The sequence below is a fragment of the Rhea pennata genome, chromosome 13 (assembly GCF_028389875.1).
Source record: "Rhea pennata isolate bPtePen1 chromosome 13, bPtePen1.pri, whole genome shotgun sequence".
Taxonomy (NCBI): Eukaryota; Metazoa; Chordata; class Aves; order Rheiformes; family Rheidae; genus Rhea; species Rhea pennata.
In genome coordinates, this window is record NC_084675.1 from 6,685,154 (window position 1) to 6,711,972 (window position 26,819).

General features: G+C 34.0%; 1 protein-coding gene across 16 annotated transcripts in view; it reads left to right on the forward strand.

Annotated features, from left to right (window-relative positions):
- RPGRIP1L (RPGRIP1 like) overlaps positions 1-26,819 on the forward strand; it is an 82,941-nt gene that overhangs the window by 15,241 nt on the left and 40,881 nt on the right. For 11 of the 16 annotated variants that reach the window (XM_062586440.1, XM_062586438.1, XM_062586444.1 and 8 more), the window contains 9 exons: positions 4,550-4,655; positions 9,085-9,231; positions 10,412-10,485; positions 14,462-14,601; positions 21,493-21,599; positions 21,829-21,879; positions 23,025-23,204; positions 23,894-24,011; positions 24,969-25,421. In XM_062586440.1, the coding sequence (XP_062442424.1) occupies positions 4,550-4,655; positions 9,085-9,231; positions 10,412-10,485; positions 14,462-14,601; positions 21,493-21,599; positions 21,829-21,879; positions 23,025-23,204; positions 23,894-24,011; positions 24,969-25,421 (1,376 nt within the window). Of the gene's footprint in view, positions 1-4,549; positions 4,656-6,739; positions 6,803-9,084; positions 9,232-10,411; positions 10,486-10,945; positions 11,142-11,169; positions 11,293-14,461; positions 14,602-21,492; positions 21,600-21,828; positions 21,880-23,024; positions 23,205-23,893; positions 24,012-24,968; positions 25,422-26,819 lie in introns of those variants that run through there. The other 5 variants (XM_062586451.1, XM_062586449.1, XM_062586450.1 and 2 more) reach the window with 5 other exon arrangements.

A 26,819-nucleotide genomic window follows, 5' to 3' on the forward strand; every position in this document is an offset into this window, starting at 1 on the left:
TTGTGTCAGCAGAGAAAAAATAATGCTGGAGTATGGCTATGAGAAAAAAATGGAAATTTGGGTTACTTAGTGAAAATGATCTTCTCATTTTTCTTTTTGAAGCCTATGTGTTTGAATGTTTGTACAATTGCCAATGTTTTCTTGTGTTTAGTTAGAACACACTTGGCTATTATCTAGTTACCTTACTCCCCAAAGATAGTTAATCTGTTGGAAATTATTTAGGAACTGTGAGGTTCTAAAAGACGTAATAAATGTGCTTCCATCAGTTCCTCACCTTATATTGCCATTTGATCTCAACCTGGTGCTGAGAGGTTACTTTGAACCTTTAGGAAAGCATTCCTTATTATACTGCAAGATTAAGAAATATTTTGTGATTGAAAAAACCCAAAATATTTCCAAGGAGTGAAGCAGCCACAATTAATAGTGACTGGCTATAAGAGAAGGAGATACTAGTTATACTGAGGCCTGTAACTACAAGAAATCCAGTAATATTGTAAGGCTAGCTTTGCTCATCCAACATTCTTGATTACAATTTCTATATAACAGCACGAGAGCTGCATAACAGAATTCATTTCATCTCTAGTGTACACCCCGAAATAATTGTCGTAACACCACCAGTCAGTGTTTTACTAAGTATTTTGGGAGAAGTTGTTTGCGAATGGTTCCAGAAACATGATTCTGACTTTCAGATTATGTAATGGAGAAACTTGATTTGCGAGTTGTTAGACAAACTACATTTCTTAAGTACAAAATTTAACTTAATTTATTTTGATTGCTTTTAATTTGAAGATGGCTAAAACCATAATAATTCCATGGTTTAATAACATCTACGATGCTCAAGTTAAAACAGTTAAGTCTGGATAATCTCATTTTGCAAGCAGCTAGTTTCAAATAATTTAATTGTTCTAGGTACTTTCCAAAAACATTTTTGAAACCACCTCAAAATGCACTTGTGAAACAGATATTTGGTATTTGCAGGTGCACAGTTTTTACTAAAGATGTTTATTTGATGGTCGCTCTTAAATTTTTTTGGCATTTTTTATTACAACGTGACTTTGGAATTAGACCTGTTAAGTGTGGATTTTTTTGCATAGGATTATCACATCTGAAGTAGTCCTGACTTCTGCATTTGCATGATAGCATTGCATTCCTAGATTAAAAAGTGCAATATGTTCATCATAATGCAAGGCCTGAAAGGCTCTGAGAGACTACAGTATGTATGTGACTTTGTTAAATCAGGTCTGCTATGAATAATGCTTGCATTTTTGCATCTGATTTTTCGTATTAAACATGTATTCCTGAAGATCATGGGTTTTTTTCATTGATAGATAGCTCTTTAGCTATGAATATGCAATTTTATATCAACATTTAAATAGCCTTTATAACTTGCATTGGATTCTAGAGCTATTGGTGCACTAGCTGTACAATACAATAGCTGATACAATGTTAATAGGTTTTAGGTGTTGCAAATACACTGTGAACTACAACATTTAAAGCTTTTTTCTTGTTTTTTACTTTTTCTTTAAGAATAAGAGATAAAGGAAAGAACATAACATATGTCAACTTATAGTCCTGCTGCTCTCAGAGCACTGTATAATGAGAAGTGTACTGTATATTGGTGTTCTGTCATTTACTTCTCTCCTTGACGGTCATCTACATGGATATCTGGGACATTGGTGCAACAGTGTTAGAAAACTATTGTTTATTTTGCTGGGTAGATGATAAGCAATCCTGAAAAGTACAGTAGTAATTTTTTTATTTGTTGTTGGGGTTTTTTTCTGGTTCTGAGTGTGAATAGAGGAAAGTTTGAGGGTTACTGATCCGGTGGATATGACAGCCAGCACTCTCTAAGAGATATCTATTGACTACAGTCTCAGTATTTTATTCATGTCCTACTCATATAGAAATAAAGACAAGATGCAAGGGATGTGGTTTAATTAGGCCTCAATTTTATTAGCTTAGCCATCTGGGAATTACTGGAATAAATTTGTACAGTGCAGGTCATGATCTATCTTTAATCATTGCCTTCTGGTATAGGTTGCTGTGAGACCCCCGTTCTCACACAGCTGGTCTCCAGCCCATTATTGGAACCCCATTATGTTCTTTTAATCCAGATGATACAGACCTGGAAAGGAGATTATCTCTTTGGTATACTTTAGACATTATCCCCAAACATAATTCTTAGCTCTTTAAGGAGTCACTCTCTCCTAACTCCATTTCCAGTTTCAGTTTCAGCTATAGATCAATCAATATACCCATTATTTCAGGGTCCTATCTCAAAAAGGAGCTCTAAGGTCTGTTCTTTTTCTAACTTTTGCTCCAGGTCTGCCTCCGTGTCATGGGGTTCTAAGGTCAAAATTTTGGATTTTTTTGGCAATAGAGGTGATAATATTGAATAAGCCTTCTTTGTACAGTGTTGATCTTTTAGATTATTTTTTATTCTTTGAGCAAAATATTATCTGTATAAGAGAACAATGGCATTCACTTTATATGAAATCTCTATGTAACACCTATTTTTAAGCTACACTAGAATACCTGGGAAGATGTTCTGGGAGCAGAATATATCTGCTGTGTGCGAGGGAGAAAGTTGTGTAGATAATCAATTTCCTCATGGCCATAGCCTATTCCACTATTTTGTGACCATCTTTTTGGAAAGCCAAAGGGATCTTCCTCAACTAACTTTGCTTTGCCCATGAAATTTGAAATGATTCTGCCCTATGTTCTTCAATGGCATACTCATTATCATGTGCCTGGTTGCATCAGCCGTTAATTAGACACTTTATTTAAAAAATAAAAACAAAACAAAACAAAACAACTCCTGAAAATACTGTAAAAGTATTGTAGAAAGCAATTTGATTGCTCTGGCCTGTATTCAGAGCGGAGATTATGATCAATATAGTGCACTAGTAAGTGAATAGCACATGCTTTTGATATGCAGAATCTCCATAAGATAAAAAGTGTTATAATTGTCAGAATTGAACTAAATCCCTGTAAACAATATTTTTTTTTTACTTCTGAATTTGAATGATTGACTTGATAATATTGGTACCAAAAAACCTGCTTAAATCAAATAGTGTTTCATTCACTGTTGAAAAAATAGTTAATGTTGATAGTCAGGAGCCATGGGGTTTACATCTGTACATCATAAATTTCACTATCATCTGCTCCTTTTTCTACTTAAAAAAGAAAAAAAACCTCCTGCTTAAAAAGAAGGGAAAAAAAAAAGAAAAGACGAAGCCTTTGAAGGCATCAGAGCCTTTTGTTTGATGTATGGAACAAGATTAATAAAAACGTGCCACTACATTAGCTTTTAAATAGCAAGCATGAGACATTGTTGCTGTCTTTACTCACCACAACTTTAATTTATGTAGATAACATGTTTTAGACATATGATTGTTTTAACGTTGTGTTAGGACTGTTTCTTGGGGAAGATCCCAGGTTTGTGAGTATGTTTATCTTCTGTGTAAGGACAATTAACTGGGCAATGCCAAAACATACTGGGCTTTGATATTTTAAAGAGTAAAGGAAAAGTATTTCACGTTCTCAGCTGGTTTACAGATGTATAAGCTTTGTAGTCCATTTTCTTGTTCCAGCAGAGCATTGTGATAGTTTTTTCAATATATACCCAAAATAGGTAAGTATTGGAAGAGAAGTGATCTCCTTCAACTACTAAAGATATTATTCTGACTTCATTATGTTTTATATTAATGAATACAAATCAATATTGTTTTTTCTTCCTGAACTTTTAGAGGGTACAAAAAGTAATATATTAAAAACTTCTATATGAAGTTGGAAAAAACATCTGAAATAAATATTTGTTTAAATGGCAAAAAAATTTAAAGATCTTTGCTGTTAAACAGTGTATTCTCAATTTAATCTTATAGCAGAATTATAACCATATAAAACTTCTCATACATATTAAGTGATACCTGTATAGTTAAAAGACACACCTGCTTGTTTGAATGCCAGTCTTAAGATGTTATCAGTGTAAATTACTGAGTCGCTTTTAGAAATGTTTCATAGAATCATAGAAACGGTAAGGTTGGAAGGACCTCTGCAGATCATCTAGTCCACCCCCTCCCGCCCCTGCTCAAGCAAGCTCACCTAGAGCATGTTAGACAGGGCTGCATCCAGGCAGGCTTTGAATGTCCCCAGATTTAAACTGGGAGACAAAACTCCATAAAGTGTAATTCACTGCCGCTAAATACTTTGGAGAGGTGAGGAGGAAGTGATTAGAAAAAATATCTTTTTTTAAGTGTAAGATCGTTCTCTCTGCCTGTAATACATACTTTGATATCATAAACAAAGATGTGTCTGTATTAATTGACCCTCCTATGTCATCATATATTGGAATGTTGAATTAATTAAATTCTACAATATGAGTTATAGAAGAAGAAATTAAGTTGGCTATTCTGCACTAAATCTCCTCCCAAATTTACCATAGAAAGCTGATTTGTGCGTGCTTTCACTTTTCAATACAAAACTAGTGAGAGAATTCATTTTATATCTTAAATCTCACCATGCGTTTCTTTTTAATACACTTTTGAAGGTTAAACATTCGAGACAATGTGGAAATGATCAAGGTCCGTAAACAGCTGATTGAGAAAAGCAATGCTCTTTCAGCAATGGAAGAAAAATTTCTCCAGCTTCAAGAGGTAATCACAATTTGGTCAGTATATTCCACTACCCTTACCACATGAGCATGTGTAAATAGAAAACAAATATACACAGTTTTTGCATTTAAATAAATGTTGAATATGTGAAAATAAACTAAATAATACACTGCACCTGAACTAGCTCAAATGTCTAAGGGGTTTTTTTAAGTCTTAAAATTACTTGTTTTTTTCCAGAGGACTCTAACAGATCTTGCATTTATTTGCAAGGCAGAATTTTTTGTTGTAGGAAGACCTCAGTTTTCTGGCTATCTGAAGAGAAGTCTGATCCGTTATAAGAGGGGTTTGATTTGAACATACTGACATACTAAACAAGGGGGACAAGCACTAGTCTTTGAGAAACGGAGGAGATTTGGCTATTTAGAGTTCTGAGGTTAGGACTTAACTTGTGTTCATCATTTCACAGAAGTTATTTTAGAGAATTACTCTAAGTAGTGGATTTTCTTTATCAAAAAACAAATTATGGTAATATCACTGGAATATACAGCTGCATAGTAGAATTCATATGGGTTTTAGTGATGCAGCACTTCTCTGCCTCTTCACATGTATACTTGGAGAACAGTGTATGCCTTCAGAGAGGCAGGATGATGATGACTTCGAAACAGGACAGTTTCAAAAGTAAGAATCCTATAAGCAATTGAGCTGTATAGCCTCTACTTTTGTGAGGTGATGGCGCTAGATGTCCTTCTTATTTACAAGAGATATGATTGTTATTCCTATCTGAGAAATTATCATTTAATTCACTGTAAGCAATTTTTTTTCTCTGAAAACTTCTTTCATTTGGATTTAGCAATATTTCATTGTTTAATTTTTGTTTTACCCATGCATTCACAATTCTTGAAGTACTTGAAATTCAAGAAAAAATAGGATTCAAAACAGGAAAATTATAGAAATTAAAGTACGTTCTAAAATTTTAAGCCAAGTAAATTTTTAAAAGAAAATACAGTTATCAGCATATAATACAGAGCTTAATAAATAAGACTAAATAATAAACAATAAATAAAAATTGTATTTGTATAGTAGGATTTTGTGAATGTTATAAAACCCACAGAAGAAAAACTTCAGTACTTGATGCAATACCAAAATCTTGAGGCAGGAATATCACGACAAAAGTTAAGGTCTCTTATTTAGTTATTATCTGTTTATTTAAAAATACCACATGGATCCTATACTTGTACTCACTGCTGCCCGGAAAGAACTCAGAAGAACTATTTGTCATCCTTCATTAGTCCTCTTGAATCAGAGGCTGCCAAAGTCCACTTTTCTTTTTATTTTACCTTAGCCTCCTATTTTCAACCTCCTGCCACACAGCTGATTCTAGGGGCTCTTTCCTTTTTTTTTTTTTTTTTTTTTTTTTTTTTTTTTCTCAGAACACTCTTATTGCTGCTGCTGCCTTCTTGCTGCTTTAGCACTCTAAACAAGCCTTTTGCCGTAAGATTTTTGTTCTATTCCTTTTTTTGTTGTATCTTTCTCCTGCTACATTTTGCTTTGCTCTACTTTTTCCCCAGACTAATACCTATATCCTCTGTGCCAAAGCAGCTCTTCTGTTAGTAGCTTTAATTTGATTTCATGCATGGAGTGAACTACATAGAGTGTAAATTCTAGGGGAGACAGGTTTCACATGGCTTTCTATGTTGTTAAATAGAAAATGATATGTAAACTGTTCCATTCTAAATCATATGCGACTTTTCGGTAATTTACAGCAAACATCAAGTTCTTGTGCCTCTCTTGGCAGCAGCTGAATAGAAACACATGCCCAGGATTCAAACTGGTATTTTAAGACGTTGATTCTAATATTCACAGTCAGAGCTGAATTTTTCAAAAGGATGAGTGTGTTTTCTGTCTTTTCATGTTTATTACAGGATAATGGATACAGTAGTGTTCCCACTTCCAGTTAAATGTGTTTGAAACACTTATCTATTAAATGTATCTAACTGTAAAATTGGAAGTTTGTTGTTTAAATAGTAAGTAAAGTACTTATAAAAAGAGCATTTTTTATTATTTCTGTGTATTGATCTTGATGGCTGTCATGAATATTGAGTTCATTAATTGTCATTTACTTTCAGCTTCTGTGAGTTGAAAGGCCTATGCTACCTACGTATTTTCCCCTTTGAACCTGAGCCAGCCCAACAATTGTGAAACCACAGGATGATAAGAGCCTGTAATTCTATTCCATCTAATGCTATTTAAGTTGAGCTTGTTAGCAAACATTTACAGGATGACTTTGTTATTAAAGAATTATTATGTAGCCAGTTGAATTAAGGAGTTGTGCGGTCTGCCTGGAAGAAGAAAGGAGCTTGAAAACTGCTTTGGTTATGTATTTGATGTGAATGGTATATTTATGCATCTCAATTGCAGAATGGAAATTCAAGACTTCCTGAACTGTAATATGAAATATGCTGAACTTGTACAACTACAATTTTAACTACTATAGAGTTAATTCTGATACTGAACAATCACTACAACTGTTGATTTTAGAAATGTAATTGAGAAATATAATTGAGAGTATTGCATTTGTGCAGCTCTTCTAGGTGGTATTCATCCATTCTCTTAAGGGAATTATTTTTACTTGACAACTATGTTGAGGCATGTTTCCCTAAGGAGCAAAATCCCAGACTAGAAACATTAAGCTAAAATCATCAATCCAGCTGTTGCCAAGGCCTGAATCTTGGAATATTTCTAGAGAGAACAGGATAGAAAACAATTTGGCCATGATGGGGAAAAAAATTGCTGACAGAACAGTCAAACATAGAAAAATATCCAGGAAAGAATACATCTTGGAAAAAATTGTGAGGGTGAAGTCTTGGTCCCCTTAAAGTTAGTGAGGAAAGTTAACGATGAACGATGAAAGAAGCAGACACACACTGAATGATTGGAATGAAGTGAGGAAATATTTCAAGAAGGCATTATTAGGGATTCCAAGAGGATATTTCTGTAGAGCAAAAAGATCACAGCCTGACTGGAAGAGATTTGGGATCGACCTGAAGGTGAAATCAAGACCTCAATTGTAGTTTTTGTTTTCAACTATGTTAGAAATTAATGAAAGAAAAAAAAAGTGAAAGGGTCCATGAATGACAGCTTTGCCATTTTTTTTCTTTATATATATTTAGTAGGTCAAAAGTGATGCATGTTACTGAAAGGGAAAAGAATTTAAAAATTGGAGATTGAGAGGTGAGGAAGAAAAGTTGAGTTCGCTTGAGCAGTCTTTGGAAGGGTTAGATTGTAAAGTTTATGGTTTTGAGGAAGAAAGAAAGAAATTTGGAGAGATATGCAAAGAAGAGAGTATAAAAGACATTTAAGCTGTCATTTCTTTGAAGACGTTACTGAAATTCAGTTTATAGACACACCACAGAGCAAGAAGAGCAATGAAGAAAGACTATTTCATTATCTCTCTGAGTTAAGCCTGTGTGCTATGCTACATATTCTCCATAAGATTTTTCTTATGAAGAAATAAGATATGGGAGGTTGTTGGATTTTTTTTTTTTTTCAATCTGTTTGGTTTCTAGGATGTAAGCCTAAACAGTTTGCACAGGACTCACATTCAGCTTCTCTGTTATGCTTCTTTCTAGGAAAAAGATTATGGGAAATATGAAGCTAAGTTTTCTTTTTCCTGCGAAGATTAAATATTATGTATGCTCACTCATGTATTTGATGCATAAGTTTTCATTTAATATCTTTTTAAATAGGAGAGTGGCTGTTGGGCAAGTCATTCTTCTTTGAATATGATTTACATATAAATTCTTAATGAATTTAAGCATTATTAAAGCATTGCAAGATAGAGTACAATACTAACTGTTATTTTGGAAATACAGGTTCTGTCAGCATCTTCCATTGAATATTAAAATTAGATAAATGTGTAATACAAAGCTTAATATAATCCACTAAAGTACATTAAAATGTGAAAGAAATATAAGTCCCTTGTTAAGTTACTGCTGGCAGGGAAATATAACCAAGTATAACCAAGTACATAAGGAATATGAAACCATTATATATTTACAACTATGGGTTAACAGAGCTGTAGTAACTTCTGTGAGTAGCATGACTGTGGTCGACATTCTTTTTTTTTTTTTTTTTTTTTTTTTCTTTTTTTTTTCTTTTTTCTTGCTACTGCAGTGTTCTTGGTCAGTATGTCTAACCACTGTAACCACAGCAAAATCTTTTAATTGTTTAACAGATGTATTTCTTGGGTCTTCTCCTCGTGACTGAACTGAGGGTTTAATGTTCATGAGAGGATAGAGAATGCCACCTTCTCCTGGCCTTGTGTGATGAAAGTTTCTTAGCTCAAGAGTGTCTCCTGTTGACCACATTGAGAATATGTATTAAGTGCTGCCAGAAAGGACCACTGGTGGAACACACAGAGTTTTGTAACCCTCACCCCCATCCCTTTTTTTTCCTTCCTTTCTTTTGGTAGAACCAAAGGAACCTGAAGACCAGTCATGATGCTCTAATGACAAAAGGTGATGAGCTGAATCGACAGCTTAAAGAGGAACGTTTAAAGTGTCTCCATCTTGAAAAAGAATTGCAATCAGTGATTATTTCAAAGCGAAGGACAGAGGAGGTGAGATTCTGATTCTCTTGTGCACAATCTGCTTTAAGTAATATATGTGTATAAGGGAAAATATCGTCTAAGTTAAAGATGGGATACCTTTTCATTGCTGAGATATGAACAGACCTTTCAAACACATTTAGAAGACTGACATTATAACATGTACAGTTACCAGTTAAAATACTGTGGCTACTGCTTGAATTAAATACATTCATAAACCATACCTGACCTGCATGTCACATATCACTGCGCCAGTATTCAGACAGTATTAGAGGAAAAGCATAGGGTTTCACTTCAATCCTGATACTAAACAAGTGCTGTAAGAGCTTTAAAGAACTAATCAGAAACTATCAGAATATTTAATTTTGCTGTTTCTTTACCATCACTATAACCAGTGCTGGTTAGTATTACTTTCACCGCGCTGTTAAATCAGTCAGTTCTGTTTCTTTGTCTATTGGATCCCAGACACAAGAGTCATCACTAGTGGTGACTGTGATATGGGGCCAAAAATAAAGCATTCTATTCAGTGTATGAGGAGTTAGAGTCTACAAAATTACTTGTTTTGTTTTTTCTTGCATTTTGTAGCAACTTAAGTTCAGTTTTGTCACTAGGCTTACCTGATTTGAATGTAATTTACATGAACCATGTTTACTGAGATTACCTCATAAGTATTACCTCCTAACCTTTAAATTATTGTAATGCACATAGAGAATATCTTCTATGTTCTAGCTTCTTCTGTAACTTTAAAACCGTATCTTGCTTTAGTGAGTGCTTTGAAAATGTGGACTTGGCTTACTGCTTCTGTCTGATCAGTAAAGACGAGCAGCCGTTACTACTATACAGCAGCCATTAACTAGCTAATACTATTCGTATACCAGAACTGAATTAAGTATTTTTAGTGTTGTAGACATAATTTTTTGGCATAAAGAGGAATATGGTTAGGTATTGTTCTTCAACTCAGACAAGTTAATCTCAACTTCATATAAGCAACATGAAACAGTCTGTCTTGGCCAAACGTAAATCCATTGGTGGAAAAAAGTATTATTTTGAAGCTTCTAAATATACTTGCATAAAAACAACAAATGAAAGTTTTCCTGAAAATGCCTGCAAATAATTAACTAATCATCTTTATAAATTCACTGTAATCTCCTTTTGTACTGTTTATTGCTTGGAACTTTCTTCTTCATTTTAGTTACAGGATAGAGTAAATGATCTGGAAAAGGAGAAAGAACTCTTAAAAGAAAACTATGATAAGCTGCATAGCAGGTAAATTATGTTTTTTTCATATATATTGAACTTGATTTCCCATCCTGTTTAAAAGCTCTTCATAAAGTGTTCATGTGCATGCATGGGCATGTGCATACGTATATTGACACACTTGTGCAAATGTATTTTTAATACAGTTCTTCATAACAGTAAGTATGTACGGAAAATTGTGTGGTGTCCAGCCTGTATTTCACCTGTTCTGTTGAAACGTAGCCGTCTCCATCCTGGTTGTTCTAATACTCTTCAAATCAAATTTTTTCTTTAAAAAATTCTTGGTAAGAATTAAGTAGAATTAACTTAAATTTGAACATCAACTTACAAATTATTAGACTTTCTGATATATTTTTAGCAGATTATTGTTGAAAGAAGAAAAAATCTAGCTAGATGTACAGTTTAGATTAAATTTATTTTCTGAATTCAGGGAAGGGGATGGCTAATCTTTTTCTATAAATTCTTCCAGCACTTCTCCGTGTATTTATGAGGTCTAACATCAGACAGCTTCTACCATGTTTACTTACTTGGAGGGAGTGGGTGTTAATTCATTGTTTTTATAAAAGCTACCATTTCATCTGTGCTGATTCTGCTTGAATTTTTACATAGGCTCATATGAGCTTTTGCAAAAGTTCATGTAGATAGTAAGCTGTATAATTGGTATCAGCAATCAAAATGATAATGTTTTGCCAGATATGATTCAGGAAATATCTCTACTTCAGAAAGGAAGCAATTACAGTCAAAAATGGCAGAAGCATGTTAAAAGAAAAAAAGACCTTGAAATGAACTTTTCCTAGATTGTGGAACCTCTTACACTGAAGAAGGTTAGAAAGTAAATTTCCTAAAGCTAATTGTCTGAGAAAGCAGGAGAAATGCTTAAAGTCTTTTCTCTTATCAGAATGATTTCTCGTCTTCATTCAGTTTGTCAGTGTAATATCTGTTAAAAAAAAAAAGATGAGTAAATACAATGCAAGTGATTCTGAGTGTTGTTTATAGTATTGTTACAATACATGTTGTCATTTTTGTTCTTTCTACTGTGAAATTTAAGATTATAATAAGTAAAAACTTATGAGTACTAATAGTTTTAAAAACTTTTAAAATATGATATATAACAACTATATAATCACAATATTCAGAGTTCTGTATAGGGGAAGACAGTCAGTTGTCACTTGCGTAAGTTTGTTTTGGATTCCTCCAAAGTTTGTTCATATAAGTATTTCTTTTTATTAATTTGTTTCCTCAATCGTTATGCAAAGAAATAACTTGTGCTAATGTATCAGCTTGCAATCTTGGTTTCAAATTTTCTTTACTTGCTTTGTAAATTGGAGTGGGACAACTGAAAAGTTGTTTAACTGGATAAATCTAAATGTGGTTCTCTTATAAACCAATAATCTACAATATGGTTTTTCTCTAGAATGAACTATTTTTTCTTATAGTCCGTGTTAATATTTATTCATATTACATGATTCCGTGTTAGTATACAGCTACTAAGAAATTAAAAAAAGAATTGGAGCGTTTTCATTGTATCTTTTGGAATTTTACTAGTTCTGTTATCATTTGATTGATGCAAGTTTACTACAGCACACTCATTGCTAGCAGTAGATAGGCCTGTTTCCACAGGTGCCAGAAAATTAATAAACTTTTCTATAATTTTTTTAATGGGGGGAGAAAAAGGCTAAGACCTCCTTCCTTGCTAATGTCATTCTCTTGGAAAATCCCTTTGAAGTTGATGGGAATTTTGCCAAAGCCAAGACTGCAGCATTTGATCTGAAGAATTTACAAAGAACAAGTATGAATTTGTCAGTTGACTCGTATTATTTAGGCAGTATCCAAGAAAACAATTCATTTGGATAAAAGGTTTGCAGGAATTGTTTTCATATGATCTTGTAATGCAAATCTAGCAATGCTCAGACTCCCTCCAAAGGAAACAGTGCCAGATGTGGTTGACCATTTATAGTTATCCAGATGGCTTCAACTCCAGTGAAATACAGTAAATGTAGAAGAAATTCCACATGAATTCAAGTGTAAAGTAATCTTAAAATTTGAGGGAGGGAAGAGGTAGAAGTGGACTCTATTCAAACTGGCATAAGCAACTTATCCAAGCCTATATAATGCTAAAGTTAAATCCTGTCTTCTGAGTTGTTCTTCATTTAAACATATCCAGATTCTGAATTAGGTTCATAATAGCTGCTAATGATTTTTCTGCAGCATAGTCTTTTGAAAAACTGAAATAATACATAATCACATCTTTCTGTGAAGTAATTGTACCTAAAGATAATGAACATATATAGCTAAATAGCATACTTATTAAAACTTGCAGACTTTTTTTGGAAATCTGAAAACTAAGGGCATTTGTATGTCTTGTTAAGATTTTTTGCTTTCCTTACGGTAGTCAATCAAAATTTAAAGAATGCTTATGGACATACTGTCTTCTGCATCTTTGCAATATTTTAGAAAGGACTGTAAATTCACTGTATTATCTTCAAAATTACAGTAGAGTGAAATGTATATTATTCTACAACCTAGAAGCTTTAGTTAAGTTATAGTTAAGCTATAAAAGATGCTCTTTCACACCATCAGATGGTATCTACCCAGAGAACTGTATGATATAAATAGGTAAGATTGATGTAGGATGAAAAAAGAAAAAGGTGCAGAGAAATAAAAATGATTTTCTGAAGATCACAAAGCAAGAATATAAACTCTTGCCAAACATTTTGGAGTCTAGTATTCATGTTACAATGTGTTTTCCTTTAATCTTCAGAAAAATTATTCTTTACATTTATTGGATATAAGTTAACTTATGTGTACTCACAACCATTTTACATAGTCATTGCCATCAAAATAGAGGAATTCCTTTTCAATCATCCAAGCTATGTGGGTTGTCCCTTCTTCACTATTTCTCTCTTCTTTACTTTTTTTTGGTTGTAGTTTTTGTTACATAAAACTCTAAAATATGTATATTTTTAAAAGTAACATTTTTTTTGCTTATGAGCTTCCCCAGAGTGAGTAGGTGAGGAACTGACTCATACATTAACATATTTAAAATATAAATTTCAGATTTTTCACAAAATACGGATTTTTACATTTTTACTTAGGTGAATAAACTATTTTTATGATTGATTAAGATGAAAGGTGTTTTTCCAATCAGTAAGAATGCAGCTATTGAATAGTAATATGAAGACCATAATACTCACCTTATAAATTATACAAAACCATGTTACATTTTTTCTTTTTACCTACTGGGAAGTATACTGTAAATTATTTAATATACTTGCTTTTGCTTCAATCCAAGTTGCACATCTTATTGTGGTTTCACCAGTTCTGATTTTGAGTCTATACTTACTGCACACAGATTTGTAGTTTACTACTAAATAATGTATTACAGGAAAAACAGTATTTTAATTTCTTTGCCCACCTCCCTTCTTTTATTTCTTAGAGTAGGAAAAGGATTACTTTATATGTACTTCTTAATCAGTATCAGAGTTGTTGTTTTACGGTACGAGAACTGTTGTCACTTTGTGGTCAACATTCCTTTGAACAGGCAACTGACTTTAGCCTCTACATGTTTCACAGATTTAAAAGAAATCAGGTGGGTAATCACAGTTCTCTACATTAAGAGGTTTTGTATGTGGAAAGAATGGTTTTGTCAGTTGTCAGTTGCTGAGGTTTGGAGTTGTGGATTACTCTGGAATACACATCTGAATTCCTTTTCTAGTCCCACAAAGGTTGCATGCTGCCAACTTTTCTGACTTTGGAGTTCTAAATTAAGGCCAGTTCCTTTGCTCATCCCACAAACTCTTTCATGTTTTTTAACCGCAGCCTGAGAAAGGCGCCTTGGTTTCAACAGCAGCAGACCAGCATATGTTTACTTAATTCCTAAGACATGATGACAGTGGTCTTTGTGCCACTAAAAGCTTTTTTCTTTATTATTTTCTGTTGAAGTTAATTTCTAAAAGTTTTTCACATGCCACATATTTTATTGCAGTATCTTCAGTGTGACCCATGAACAGCAATGGAAATTAAAGGAACAGCAACTGAAACTGCAGATTGCTAAACTAGAGGCTGCTCTCAAATCTGATTTAGTGGACAAAAATGAAATCCTTGACAAGATCAAAGTAGAAAGAGGTATATTTCAGAAATAACCCTAATTTTCTCAGGAAGTGAGGTTCTCCTGTGCTGCAGTCCAGGTTAAGGTATATTTTTCAGAAAAGTTCATATTGTTGGTGAGTTCAAAACTGCCGTTTGAGTGTGCATTGAACAGTATTCTTAGGTTACAACTAGCTATTAAATCCAGTTATTGCCTCTATACAGATAGGTATTGCTGAATGAAGATCATGTGCTTCCAGTTACATTAACTCTTCAACTATTGGGTTAATATTTACTTCCGTATTCTTTTTCTTTTTCCATCTACATTAAAAATTTTTACAGGCAACAAGACCATCCGACAGGCCCTTTCAAAATATAAAACATCCATCCAACTGGATGTATTGTGCAAAGGTATATGTAACCTTTATAGGCCCTTAATGATAGTTAGTTGTCTTAATGTTTGAATTCCAAATTTTTAGTGTTTTTAATGTACAGCTGTAAGTAAAATTTGTGTATACATTTAAACTAATACAATTTTGTTCTAATCTTCTGAACATGTGTTTCGGTTTGTGTTTTTCCGATGCTGTGGGACAACTCAGTGAATCTTTGAAACCTTACAATCTTTATCTCAGTCCTGTGATATACTATGATAAAACAAAATTTACAAAACAAAAGCACAGGCAGGAAGGAAACAAAATGTTTTTAGGGCTGATTCTTCAAATGTTCAACTTTTCTTTGTGAGAATAATCTTGTAGAACTTAGTTGGCCCACTTTGTGAGCAATTCTTTTTATGATTATGGCTCCAGTTCAGCCTGTGCTTAATGCTGAGATTCTGAGTAGATCTATTGACTTCAAATATGAGATTAAGTATTTAAACACTTTATTTGATCAGAGTAAGTGTTTGCAAAATTAGCCTTAAGTGATACTAAAATACATAAAATGCCTTAAGCTATAATTATATGAAGTTATAATGTATGGATGCTTAATTTATGCACTTGAGACAGGTGTTAACTGTAGTTTGATTACACAATGCAGTGCAAGGTTTAAAGTGACCTTAACTGCATAAAGATGTCATAGATCTTACTATTATTTGGTTAAGTTGACTGTGGAAAATTTGGTAACACCTTTCATCTTCAGTTTTTACTATGGGTACTGTTTAAGTGACAGGTCTTTACCACCTCCTTTCCAGAGAGACACTTACTCTACTCTAAACTAGTCCTCAAGGCTACTGCACTTCCAATTTCTGTTGAGCTAAGGACGCTACCGCTTGAGTAGATGTTATACTCTTGTGGTTTTTCACAAGTCTCTGTCATCCTCAGTTGGTTGAGCAACTTTTACATCTTTCTGTGTGGATCCTCATGCTTATAGGACAGCAGCTATTCAGTTTCCAGCTGTATTGACTACAGTCCCAGTATCCCCCCACACGCACACATCCTTCCAAGGGGAGTTTAGAATAGACAGTAGACATGACCTATTCATCAAGGGTAGCCAAGAAATGGAAAAATGAATTAAAACCTTTCAAAGCCTACATATTTAGGGTTCAGTTACAGCTTGTTTTCCTCATCAAAACTTGGGCACTTTTAATTGCTTACTCATAGTCACATACTTTAGATTATCTGCCTTTGCTGCACAGCCCCAAAGTTGAGCAGGAAAAGTAAATTTCAGTTAGTCCTAACCTACTGCCTGCTTAGTCATTTCTCATAATATGTTAGGTATTTTAAACTAAAAATTTAGGTTTTTTTTTCTTTGATATCAGGGGGTGGGTAGAAACAAAAAACTCTTTTTTTTCTTTTAGTAGGTTTTCCAACTAAATAGGAAACCTCAGATAGGTTTGGTGAGAGAAGTCTATCTTTTTTGGAGGGGTTTTGGGGCGGGTTTTTGGGGGGAGGGGGAAGGGAATACCTTATTTCAACCTTTCTTTTTCTGCCTGTTTTTCCAGTGGGTAGCCTGAGGATTTATATAATTTTCATGGAACTAGTGTACGGCTAGTGTCCTCTCTACCTTTTGTAGTTGGCATATGATTCTTTTCCAGGAGTACAAAAGATGTTAAAATAAATGAAATCTTAAAGCTTCTTAATGCTATAGGAAGATAACATTATCTTGTCTTTTTTCTCTGTCCTCCTTAAGTATTTTTCTTTTAGTGTTATGGTGTAATTTGGATCTGAGCTCTTTCTAATTATTTGAACTCTACTTTCTAATACACAATCAAAATACTTCTAGACAGAAGGCAGAATAACACATTCTGCCTTGTGACTACATTTTCCCTTTTTAGAATACTGTATTTGCTGATGATTTTTTTTTCCACTTCCATTAGTCCTTTCTTTTGGCATTTATTTTGTCTTCCCAATATATTCCAGACTCTCAGCCATCAATTACAATTGCGGTTTGGTTAACATTCATTTTGTCTTCCTGAAAGTGTTGTTTCATGTAAATCTCAAAAGGATGAGATAAGATACCATAAAAACTAAGTTGAAACAATCCACTATTGGGGTTGATGTTACTCATCTCTTAAATTCACAAAGTGTATATCTTTGCTTGATATGTTTATGTCTAAACAATTTCTGTTTTTCATTAGTGTATCTCATTCATTGCTGCATTTGCTGTGATCAGTTATGTGGTACTAATCTATGAACTGTTTACTAACTACATGTTTTTAGTATACATATAGGCCTATAGTTTAGGTTGCTGCAATGGATAAATATTTATTCTCAATCAGTAAAAACTGACATATGTGAAATCTACGAGTAAAAGTTATATTTCAGTCTGTACATATGCAGTCCATAAAAATGAAAAAAAAAAGGCAAAAAAGAAAAAAAGCTTAAAGACAGTTCCAGTATTATTCCACTGTGGACAAGATGAAAAATGGAGGATTAGAGATTGCGTAGGCAGACCAGCATATTCCCATTTTATGCCAGATACTGAGGTGAAATTTTGGGCTTATGAAGAAAATAATCTTAGGCCCTAAATTGGCTCAAGCTCATCATAAAGTTACAAAAGGCAAATAGAGGGTTTGGCAAGGCAGAGAGAGAGGATAGTTGCTGTTGTGTGTGGTGATAGGTAGCTTGTGTGATAGTAAGGAAAAGATGTCTCATTGTTTTGGAAATGTCTCCTTTCTTTTTACAGGGAAAGATGGTGATCTTCTTCTCCCCTCACCCCTACTGCCTGCTTTCTCTTTAATATGCTGCTGATGGGTTTTTATGAGCTGTGTTTGTAGATTTATAGAGAAGGCATGCGGATGTAGGGCCTTTGTTGATGAAGATGCTGATTATTTTCATATATTTCAAATACGTATGGAAGAATATTTAAAGTGGAGGACACCAGTGCAAGGTTATTTGAATTACATCTTTGAGTGGGAATGCATATATCAGCACAATATGTATTTTGATTGCAGCTGAGTGTAGTATTGCACAGTGCCATTAGTGACTTAGGTTTTGTAAGGACCTTCTATCTGCAAGTCTGTGGCCTGCCTTCTGCTCTGTAGCCTTCCATGCATGTTGCCACAGCAGGGTTTTTTCAGAGCCACTGGGCATCATTTTTAACTTGTTCTCATGTGGATATTCTCGTGCATCTGCAAACCCTGATATTGTTGTGCTTGCAGGTTCTCAGTTGCCAGTGATGGGAGAATTACCATTTCTCCCTTGCTTCTTCCCTTTGGTTGTAGCTTTTGGTTTACATTAGAGGATCCAATAACATGCCTGAAGCAAGTTAAACAACTAGCGAGCATGTAGCCGCAGCCCCTGACCAAAGTGCGCTCCAGTCAGCGCTAAGAGCATTGTAAGTGCGAACCACCGACAGGGAGTTTGAGTGGGTCCTAATGGCAAAACCATGCAATTGTACGGAAGAGGAGGAACAGCTGCTGTGCTGGAGAGGACACCCAGCAAGGGTACTCATTTTGGGGACCCTCCTGCCACTTATCTTCCTGGCTGGCTATCAGGGAGAGTATTCTCTTTCCTCTCTGCCTCTTCCCCTGCGGGTCTTCCATGCTTTGTTCCCGTTTCTCTCTCTCTCCTCTTCCCCCCCCACCGCCCAAAGTAACCTTCAATGTTGGTCAATATATGCCATGAGCTACAGACTCCACTACAAAATCATCCTGCAGGTGAACTTGTCTCGACGTCCTTTGCGCAAGAGTATTAGTACAGAAAGTCTTAGAAAACTGTTTTGTAAAAAAAAATTCCAAAATTTTGCTAAATAATTCTGAGTTGAAGACCATACTTCATAAAGTTTTTTTCTGTCTGAATCATAGAGAATTAGGTGATTTGTAGTGGCTGTTGATTCTTTATAATTCGTAAGTTTTCAGGGTCTCTTTTTACTCTTTAACAGCTTTCTTTTGTATAGATACAATTTTCATTTTTCCTTTTTTCAGTGTATTTTATATACTTATGTTAGTAGAACATTCAGTACCCCAAATTCAGTAGAATTCTGTAGTATTTTGCAGTATGTCTCTAAATGCTTGTGATAAATTCTTGTGGTCACGGAAAAAAGATAAGAAGAAAACTCTAGGATGTGAGACATCATTTCTTTGTCCCATCATAATGCGTTGAGGTTGGCAGAGAAAGAAAGTTCGGAAATTCATCACTTCCTTTCCATCTCTTTATGCTTTTCAAAAACATAATGGCTCTCTGATAAAGACGATATTTGAATATATGCATTTCAATCTATGACTGCGTTCCTAGAAGAAGTGCTAAAGTAGACCAAGCTGTGTTGTTAACAGTTTGGCTATTTGGGTTGAACAAGCTATTGAAAATACTTCAGCTGGTTTTTAAAACTGCATTGAGGAAGTTTCTTGCCACTTTCCTGAAGGATATATGATCAGGTGAGCAAGAAGTGGCTCTTCCTTTTTCAACTAGCAACTCAGGCTTAGCATTAGAGAGCATGCCCCGCTAGCTTCCTGGTCTTTTATAAGAAAAGAATAATAAGGCAGTTAGAATACTTCTATACAGGAAATAAGTCTCAATAATAACAATAATACAATTAAAACTGTAACACACTGGTTTCTATCCCTTCTCTTAGAATTATGTTCGCCCTTCTATTGCTCCTCTGGGTCTTAAAGTGAGTAGCTTCAGACTACTTTGAAGAATAGCACTGTAAGTTGTCAGCCTCTGGAGTCCTTCTTTGGAAGGAATCTGATGTTGATAATGCTGGTTTCTTCTTCTTCCTCTCCAGGATCTGCTTGGGATCATTTTGTGTGTGCTCTAACACACTTTTACACCTATTTTTTTAATTAGTTTACAGCTCCATGTTACATCCAAAACGGACAAAATATCATGCTTTTTATGTGCATCTGTCTTGTATGTCTTGTTACCCCTAAAAACAGTTTTCTGAGGCTCCAGGTCTGTGGTTTTTTTTAAGGTCAGTTAGTGAGCCGTGGGATCTCCAGTTCCAAGCCCGTGGCCTATTTCTTATCATTCCGTGCCTGTACTGCATACGGTATATGAAATGGAATAGTCCACAAGACTCAATTGCTGATCAGTGCTTCACAGGCTTTTATCAAGGCCTTCCCACTCCTCTTCCTTCCTGCCCCTCCCTCCCCAAAATCATCCCCCCAAAGGCTTGTTTTGATTGTTTCCATATTCGTTTGCTGATTGTTAGCTCCTAAGGGTTCCTTACTGCGTGCTCTTCACAATGGCACAAATGCATTACGTTTTCCTCACAACTGCAGAGAATTAAAACCCTACTGGCAAGTATGTGTTTGAATTGAAAGTGACTCTTGTGGAGGCCCAACACATGTATGAGTGAGGCGACTCTGTATAGGAGCATTGGCATTACAGAGGATTCATTTTTAGTGAAGATGTCATTTATATAAACACTACAGATTTAAAATTAACTTGATGTCAGTTTTTGAAACATGCCTGAACCCTTGAGACTAGAATCTCAACTGCCTGCTTCTTGCTGAGTTCAGACCTCAAAACTGAAAAGCTATTCTGTAAAAATAGGTAACGCCCCTGAGGGTCAACAGAAAAGATTCCAGCATTAAAAGTGTATCGTGAACTTTTTCTCAAAAGGAATAGGGTATATTCTCAACTAAGTATGTAATTTTTTGCCATTCAGTTCCCACTAGTGCAGATGGGAATTGCAAAGGCTAATACTTGCACATCAGGTTGACAGTGTACATTTGTATCACTTTAACCTAGAATATGATTTTATGAATTTACAGTGTTTTAAGCAGATAGTATGAGAATATGACTTTAGAATTTATTTTTAAAAAGAGAAAGAAAACAGAGCAGAGAAAACGGAAGGAGAAAAACATTGTAATCCAGAGGATAAGGAATTTGGTAGGGAGAAGGAAAGTAATAGGAAAGAGTATTTTTGTGCCTTAGAAACTGATTTAGAAAAAAGTTAATATTTAGAAGTTCTCTGTGTGAAAGAAGGTACATTGTTATAACTAAATTATTTGGATAGTCCTTAAGTCTTTTCTCTATTCTTATTGAGTAAAATTTCTTATTGAAGCTCCTGAGAAATCATTTTAGGTGTAGCTATGCATTAGTAGGTATTAGGGGAAAATCTTTACATCCTTCAACTGAGAAATTTTTAGTGGTGTTTAGACATTCAGGCTGACAAAGAATTTTACATCTCCTTTCCTCCCCACGTCATCTCTCCTGCAAAAGAGAAACCCAGTGAAGCTGTACTTAGTTGGGATATCTTTCTGTTTGGAAAGGCACAAAGAGTAGATTTCTGATGCTGTGGGTTCGGTTTTAATGAAAGAAAGCTATGCCTTTTTATCTATACAACTCTAGCAGATAAAAGAGGAGTCATTTTTTTATCCCCTGCTTCTCATTTGTTAACACCAAAGAATTTTCTATACAAAATAAATTAGTTTTTACATTTTTAATGATTTTTTTATATAGAAAAGTAATGTGAAGAAGTAAGTTCGTGTTTTTTATAATTATGTTGAATTAATCAGAGTATCATATTCTTTCTCTGTATGTAAAGACCAAAATGAAAAGCTGACCCAAGAGAACAAAGACCTGCAGTTACACTGTCTGGAACATAAGCAACAACTAGAAGAACTGAAAAATCACATGAAGTTTTTCACCAAGGTGAACAGTATTTCTGTTTAGAAAATGACCAAAAAAACCCATTCTACGTTTTATACATAATGCAAGTATTTCTCTTAAAAGTAAAAGAATGCAGAAATAACAGTTTATTTATTCATGATACCAGGCAAATTGTCATGTCTAGTGAGAATGCAACTTGTTATTCTGAATGTCTCTCTCCATTATTCATTTACATCTGATAACACCTTTTCATTGAGTATTTCTGTTTCAGGAAAGTGATATTGATGTGGCAGAACTCAGAGAAGCTCTCTTGCTTATAAAGGTAACTTGCAAAGAATTTATTTGCTGCTTTTTTTTTTTTTTCTTTCTCCAAGCTCTTTGTTGACCCTTACACGTTCTGTATACAATGCCCAGGATTTTCAAGGGACATATCATTTGTGCATATTTTGGTAGCTAATGCTTCAAGCTTGTACATGTGCATTTGTCATTTTTCAGTTACGGTGAAGCAGAAGAAAAAATTGCTAGGATGAAATTTACTTAAGGTTATGTACATATTTCATTATAACATCAAAAGTGCATTAAATCAGATTTGAAAGCATTTTCTGTAAAAGTTGCTTTTTCTTAATTAAAGGAATTATCACTTCAACTTACTCCTCTACCTCCTTTCTATAACACTCATCTAAAGCAATATTTTGTTTAGTAATGCTGTAAGTTATCAGAGCATATTCTAAGCATGGAAGTGCTGAAAAGACAATAAACAGATACTTAGCAACTTTTCTCTGTTTATTAAAGGAAAGATAAGGTGGAAAAGGTAAGGGGGGCTGTGTTTTTTCACGTAAGTTGTAATTCCATTGTTTACAGCAAAATTGAAGATGGAGTGGGGAGAAATTAATGAAAATAAAAGTTTGCATTAAATTTTCACTGTTCAGGGGCCTTTTTTTTTGTTTTCTTGAGGAAATGGATATTGTATGCAGAATTCTCTTTCTGTTACTTAACTGCAATAATAATTCCATAATGGTAATGAAAAAAAAGAAAAGTAAAAACAGACTGATGTGGAAAAGTTATTACACCAAAATTAAACCCCAATTATTTGTGAAAGGAGTAGTGTAGTCTGCAGAGTAGTAATTCTGGTTTTGTCCATTCACTAAAAAAGTAGTAGTGCTTATATAAAAGACAAATCTATAAGGATTTTGCATTTTCAGTGGATATAAGAGAATGATTGCTTTCAAGTGTCTCATACTTTTTAATTGGTTCCTGATGATCAATAGATTACACTCCTGAATGTAATCCTGACCATTATTGGTCTACCTCATTCCTAATTTTTGTACTTTGGCATACTCAAAATTTACAAAATTGACCTTACTTTCTTAGTTCCAGAATTCTATCCTGATGTTATATTTAACCATACACAAATGCATCCAATTATTTTGCAAAAGTTTGTTACAGTAATTTTTCAATTCGGTTCAGGTTCGAAAGCAGCAGAATAATGGAGACCTTACAATTTTTGAAAAAGTAGAAGATGGCATCCATAAAAATTTGGAACAGTCCATGCGGGAGCTTCAATTAACGCATGCAGAAACTGTGCAAGAACTTGAGAAGACGAGGAATATGTTAATAGTACAGCATAAAATTAACAAAGATTACCAGGTACTAACTTCTACTCATAGTGGAAAAATAGCTAGGTAGTAACATTTTAACATTGGTGGCACTGGAACTTATTTTCCCTTAGGAAAAGATGAAGTCATAAGTAAGATTTGGAAGTTGAACAACAAAGCTGGTCTGTTTTTTAGATAAGCTAACATAAGATTTGCTGTTGTTAAAAGTATTAATTAAAAAGTGAGATCCAAATGCCTACAAATTTAGTCTTTTGAGTCACCCTGATTGAAACCCTCAAATACTTGCCTTCTTCAGATTGTCTCTGAGCTCTTATCTGATCCTCACATGAAAAGTAATGAGTGTACTTATCAAATAAGCTTTCTTTTCCATTCTACTTTTGCTCTTTTGTACTGGATTATTGCAGATCATATTTTAGATTTTCATAGAATTTGAGTTTAAAATGACAAAATCTTTGAATAAACCATTAGGAACATTCACCTGAAAGAATAGCTTAGCACTCCATGGTTCTTAAAAAAAAAAAAATAAAATAAAATAAAAAATCCCCCATATCTTCTTGAAATTAGAACAGACTGCTGTGCTGTTGAACTGGTACTATTTTTGCATATGCTAAATGCTTTTTCTCAAATTTAACTGAGTTTTCTTATTTGTAGCCAAAAGCATGTATAAAGTCAATCCAGATAAGCCTCAAAATCTTTTTTTCATATGCAAAAATTTTTCAGACTGAGGTTGAAGTTGTGACACAAAAGATGGAAAGTCTACAGAAAGATTATGAGGTAAAACTGGAACAGTATGTCCACCTTCTTGATATTAGGGCTGCGCGCATCAGAAAATTAGAAGGTACTTTTGAAATATACTTTCCTCAAATTTTTATGTAGTTTATCTGTGTTATTGTAAATGTTAAGTTTCTCAGCTGAAACTTTTCTAAAACTGGCAAGAAAGTCATATCTTCATGGAAAATCTGTATGCTGTTGCATTGACATAGTGTTCAAGTTATTAATCAAAATCAACATACTAGTTTATGCTGCAGGTATTCTTCAGTTAGGATAAAGCTAGGAAAACTTTATGATGTTTTTTAAAATACATTGTATATCTACGGTCAATCTCTTATTTTGCTATCCTACAATTACGTAATCATTTTATGTTGCTAAAAATCCCTGAGTCATTGTATAATAAATATAGCTACAAAACATTTCAGTGTGATGAATTTAAAATGCCGTTTTAATGTGTTTGGTGTATAAATGATGTGTGTGAGTCCTGAAGGATACCTTCCAAAGTCTAATGCGATAACAAGTTTAATATTTTGTCTCCAAATTGCATCCCCTGTACTACAGGATTGCATGATGATTTATGTCCTAATTCTGTAAGCATGTATTTTTCTTTCTTTCCCTGGCAAGTAATATTATTTTGTATAGTTAAACTGTACAAAAATATACATATGCTAAGTTTCTGCTACATTTTAGCATAGTGATTCTTATTTTGATTTTTCTATAATGCTTCTGCATTTTTGCTTTTTAAAACTCCCTTGTAGTTTGTTATAAATTTTTAGGAGCCTATGTCTATTTTTATATGTATTGAATCAGCTCTTCTCTGGAGATATTCTTGATTGTTGTCAATGTGCTAAATGAGCAGCAAATGTATTATTTTAAATATGCAAGCTTTTTTGGTAACCTCTTTAAAGAAGTAAAATTTTAAATATAATTGAATTACTCCTTTTTTCCCTCTCCACTCAGTCATTAATTATAAATGATGTTAAAACAAGGAACTCATTTTGTAGCTCTGCTTTATTTGTTGCAGCTCAACTTAGAGATATTGCCTATGGTACTAAGCAGCACAAATTCAGATCAGAAATATTGCCAGATGATCCAGTGGATGAATTTGATGAAACTTTGCATTTAGAAAGAGGAGAAAATCTTTTTGAAATTCATATTAGCAAAGTGATCTTTTCTACTGAAGCTGTGCAAGCTTTTGGTGACCAGGAACCTGCAACTTTTTGTACTTACGCATTCTATGACTTCGAACTTCAGGCGACCCCAGTGGTGCGTGGGTTTATTGCGTCCTATGACTTCACTTCTCAGTATCTTGTGCGGGTTGATGACTACTTCTTGCACTACGTACAACAAAACAGTATGACACTTGAGGTTCATCATGCATACGGCACAGATTATGAAACAGCTGCTGCATGTCAACTGAAGTTCCATGAAATCTTGGAAAACAATGGCAGGATCTACAGCACAACAACTTTAGTTGGTAATTAACATATCAAACTATTCTATTTATTGCAGTATTGCAAATAGCAATAAAGTTATGTGTTTTTGGCCAATATTGAATGCATGTATTAATACTTTGGAAGGAAAAAAATAGTTTATGCAACGTGATATTTCCTTTTAGATGTGCAGCATGTTTTCTTGACTCTGCTTACAGTTGTGGGAAAGCTTTGACAGGTAAAATATTGCCCACAATAGGGTTAGGACAAATGTGGTCTTAATACAGTGATACTAAAGTAGGTAATGTAGTAGACTTGATGCTGGAAATGACATTAGAGAATCTTGTCTGGCAATTGCATGCTATTGTTTTGCATAGAGGTTACATACAAAGCGTTATTACACAGGTAAATAGTATTTTAATAAAAGAGGTAATACTGTCTTATTCAATAGAATTATACGAGAACTTGGAAAAAGTTGTTAGTAAAGCAGCATACTTGATTTCACTGTGGTACTATTCAATTCTTAGCACTTTTTTAATACGAGTACTGTAGAGAAGATTTTAAAATGATATGAGATTGACATTCTATTTCATTTTAATGAATTACTTACATGTAGTTAAGCGTTTTAGTTGTTTAATGAATGTTTCTTTTGTCCTGTAAGATTGGCATTGATAAAAGATTGCCTTGCCTACCTAATTGTGAAATACAAAATACAAGCTCTGAGTCACAAACTCACCTGTTGCACTTTATGGTATGTCTTACATTCTCATACTTATGGTTTGGCATGGATAAAACATAATCCAAGAAGTTAGCCTGGGCAAGACTTGCTCTTTTATTTGAGCAAAACAGTGGATAAAATTATACTTCTACTGAAGTCAAGAGCATTATCATGTAATTGTTTTAAATGAAACCAGAATTTCACTTAATGTGTGAGTTATTTTTTTTTTCATATGTAATTACTTAGTTTGGCAGACTGTGTTTTGAAAGCAAAAACATTTGTGTGTTAGAAGATTGTCAAACATCAGTGCCTCATGCCTGGTCCTTGTGTCATGATTATATCACCTCATACTTTATCAGTAAATAAAGAAGAAATCATTACAGTAGCTGGCTGTAATAGGTCAGAAGTCTAAATATAATAGTAAAACATTAAAAAGGTATGAATGTTATGCTTTACTGATAAAACTATCTCATATAGAAGCTTAATTTATAGAGGGATTTGGGTTGCTGTTTGTTTGTTTTTAATTTAGTTCATTCTAAAACAATTTTAAAATATTTTAGATGAGCTTTTTTCTAAAAGACTCAATTTTTTTTATGCTGCTTGCTTTTCCTACTAGAAGTATTTTGCCATATCAGTGTATATAGAGGCCTCTGTCTACTTCTGTCAGAATGTCAAAAATATGGTTACAGAGTTACAAAGTGATATTTTAGTCAGTGGTTAAAAC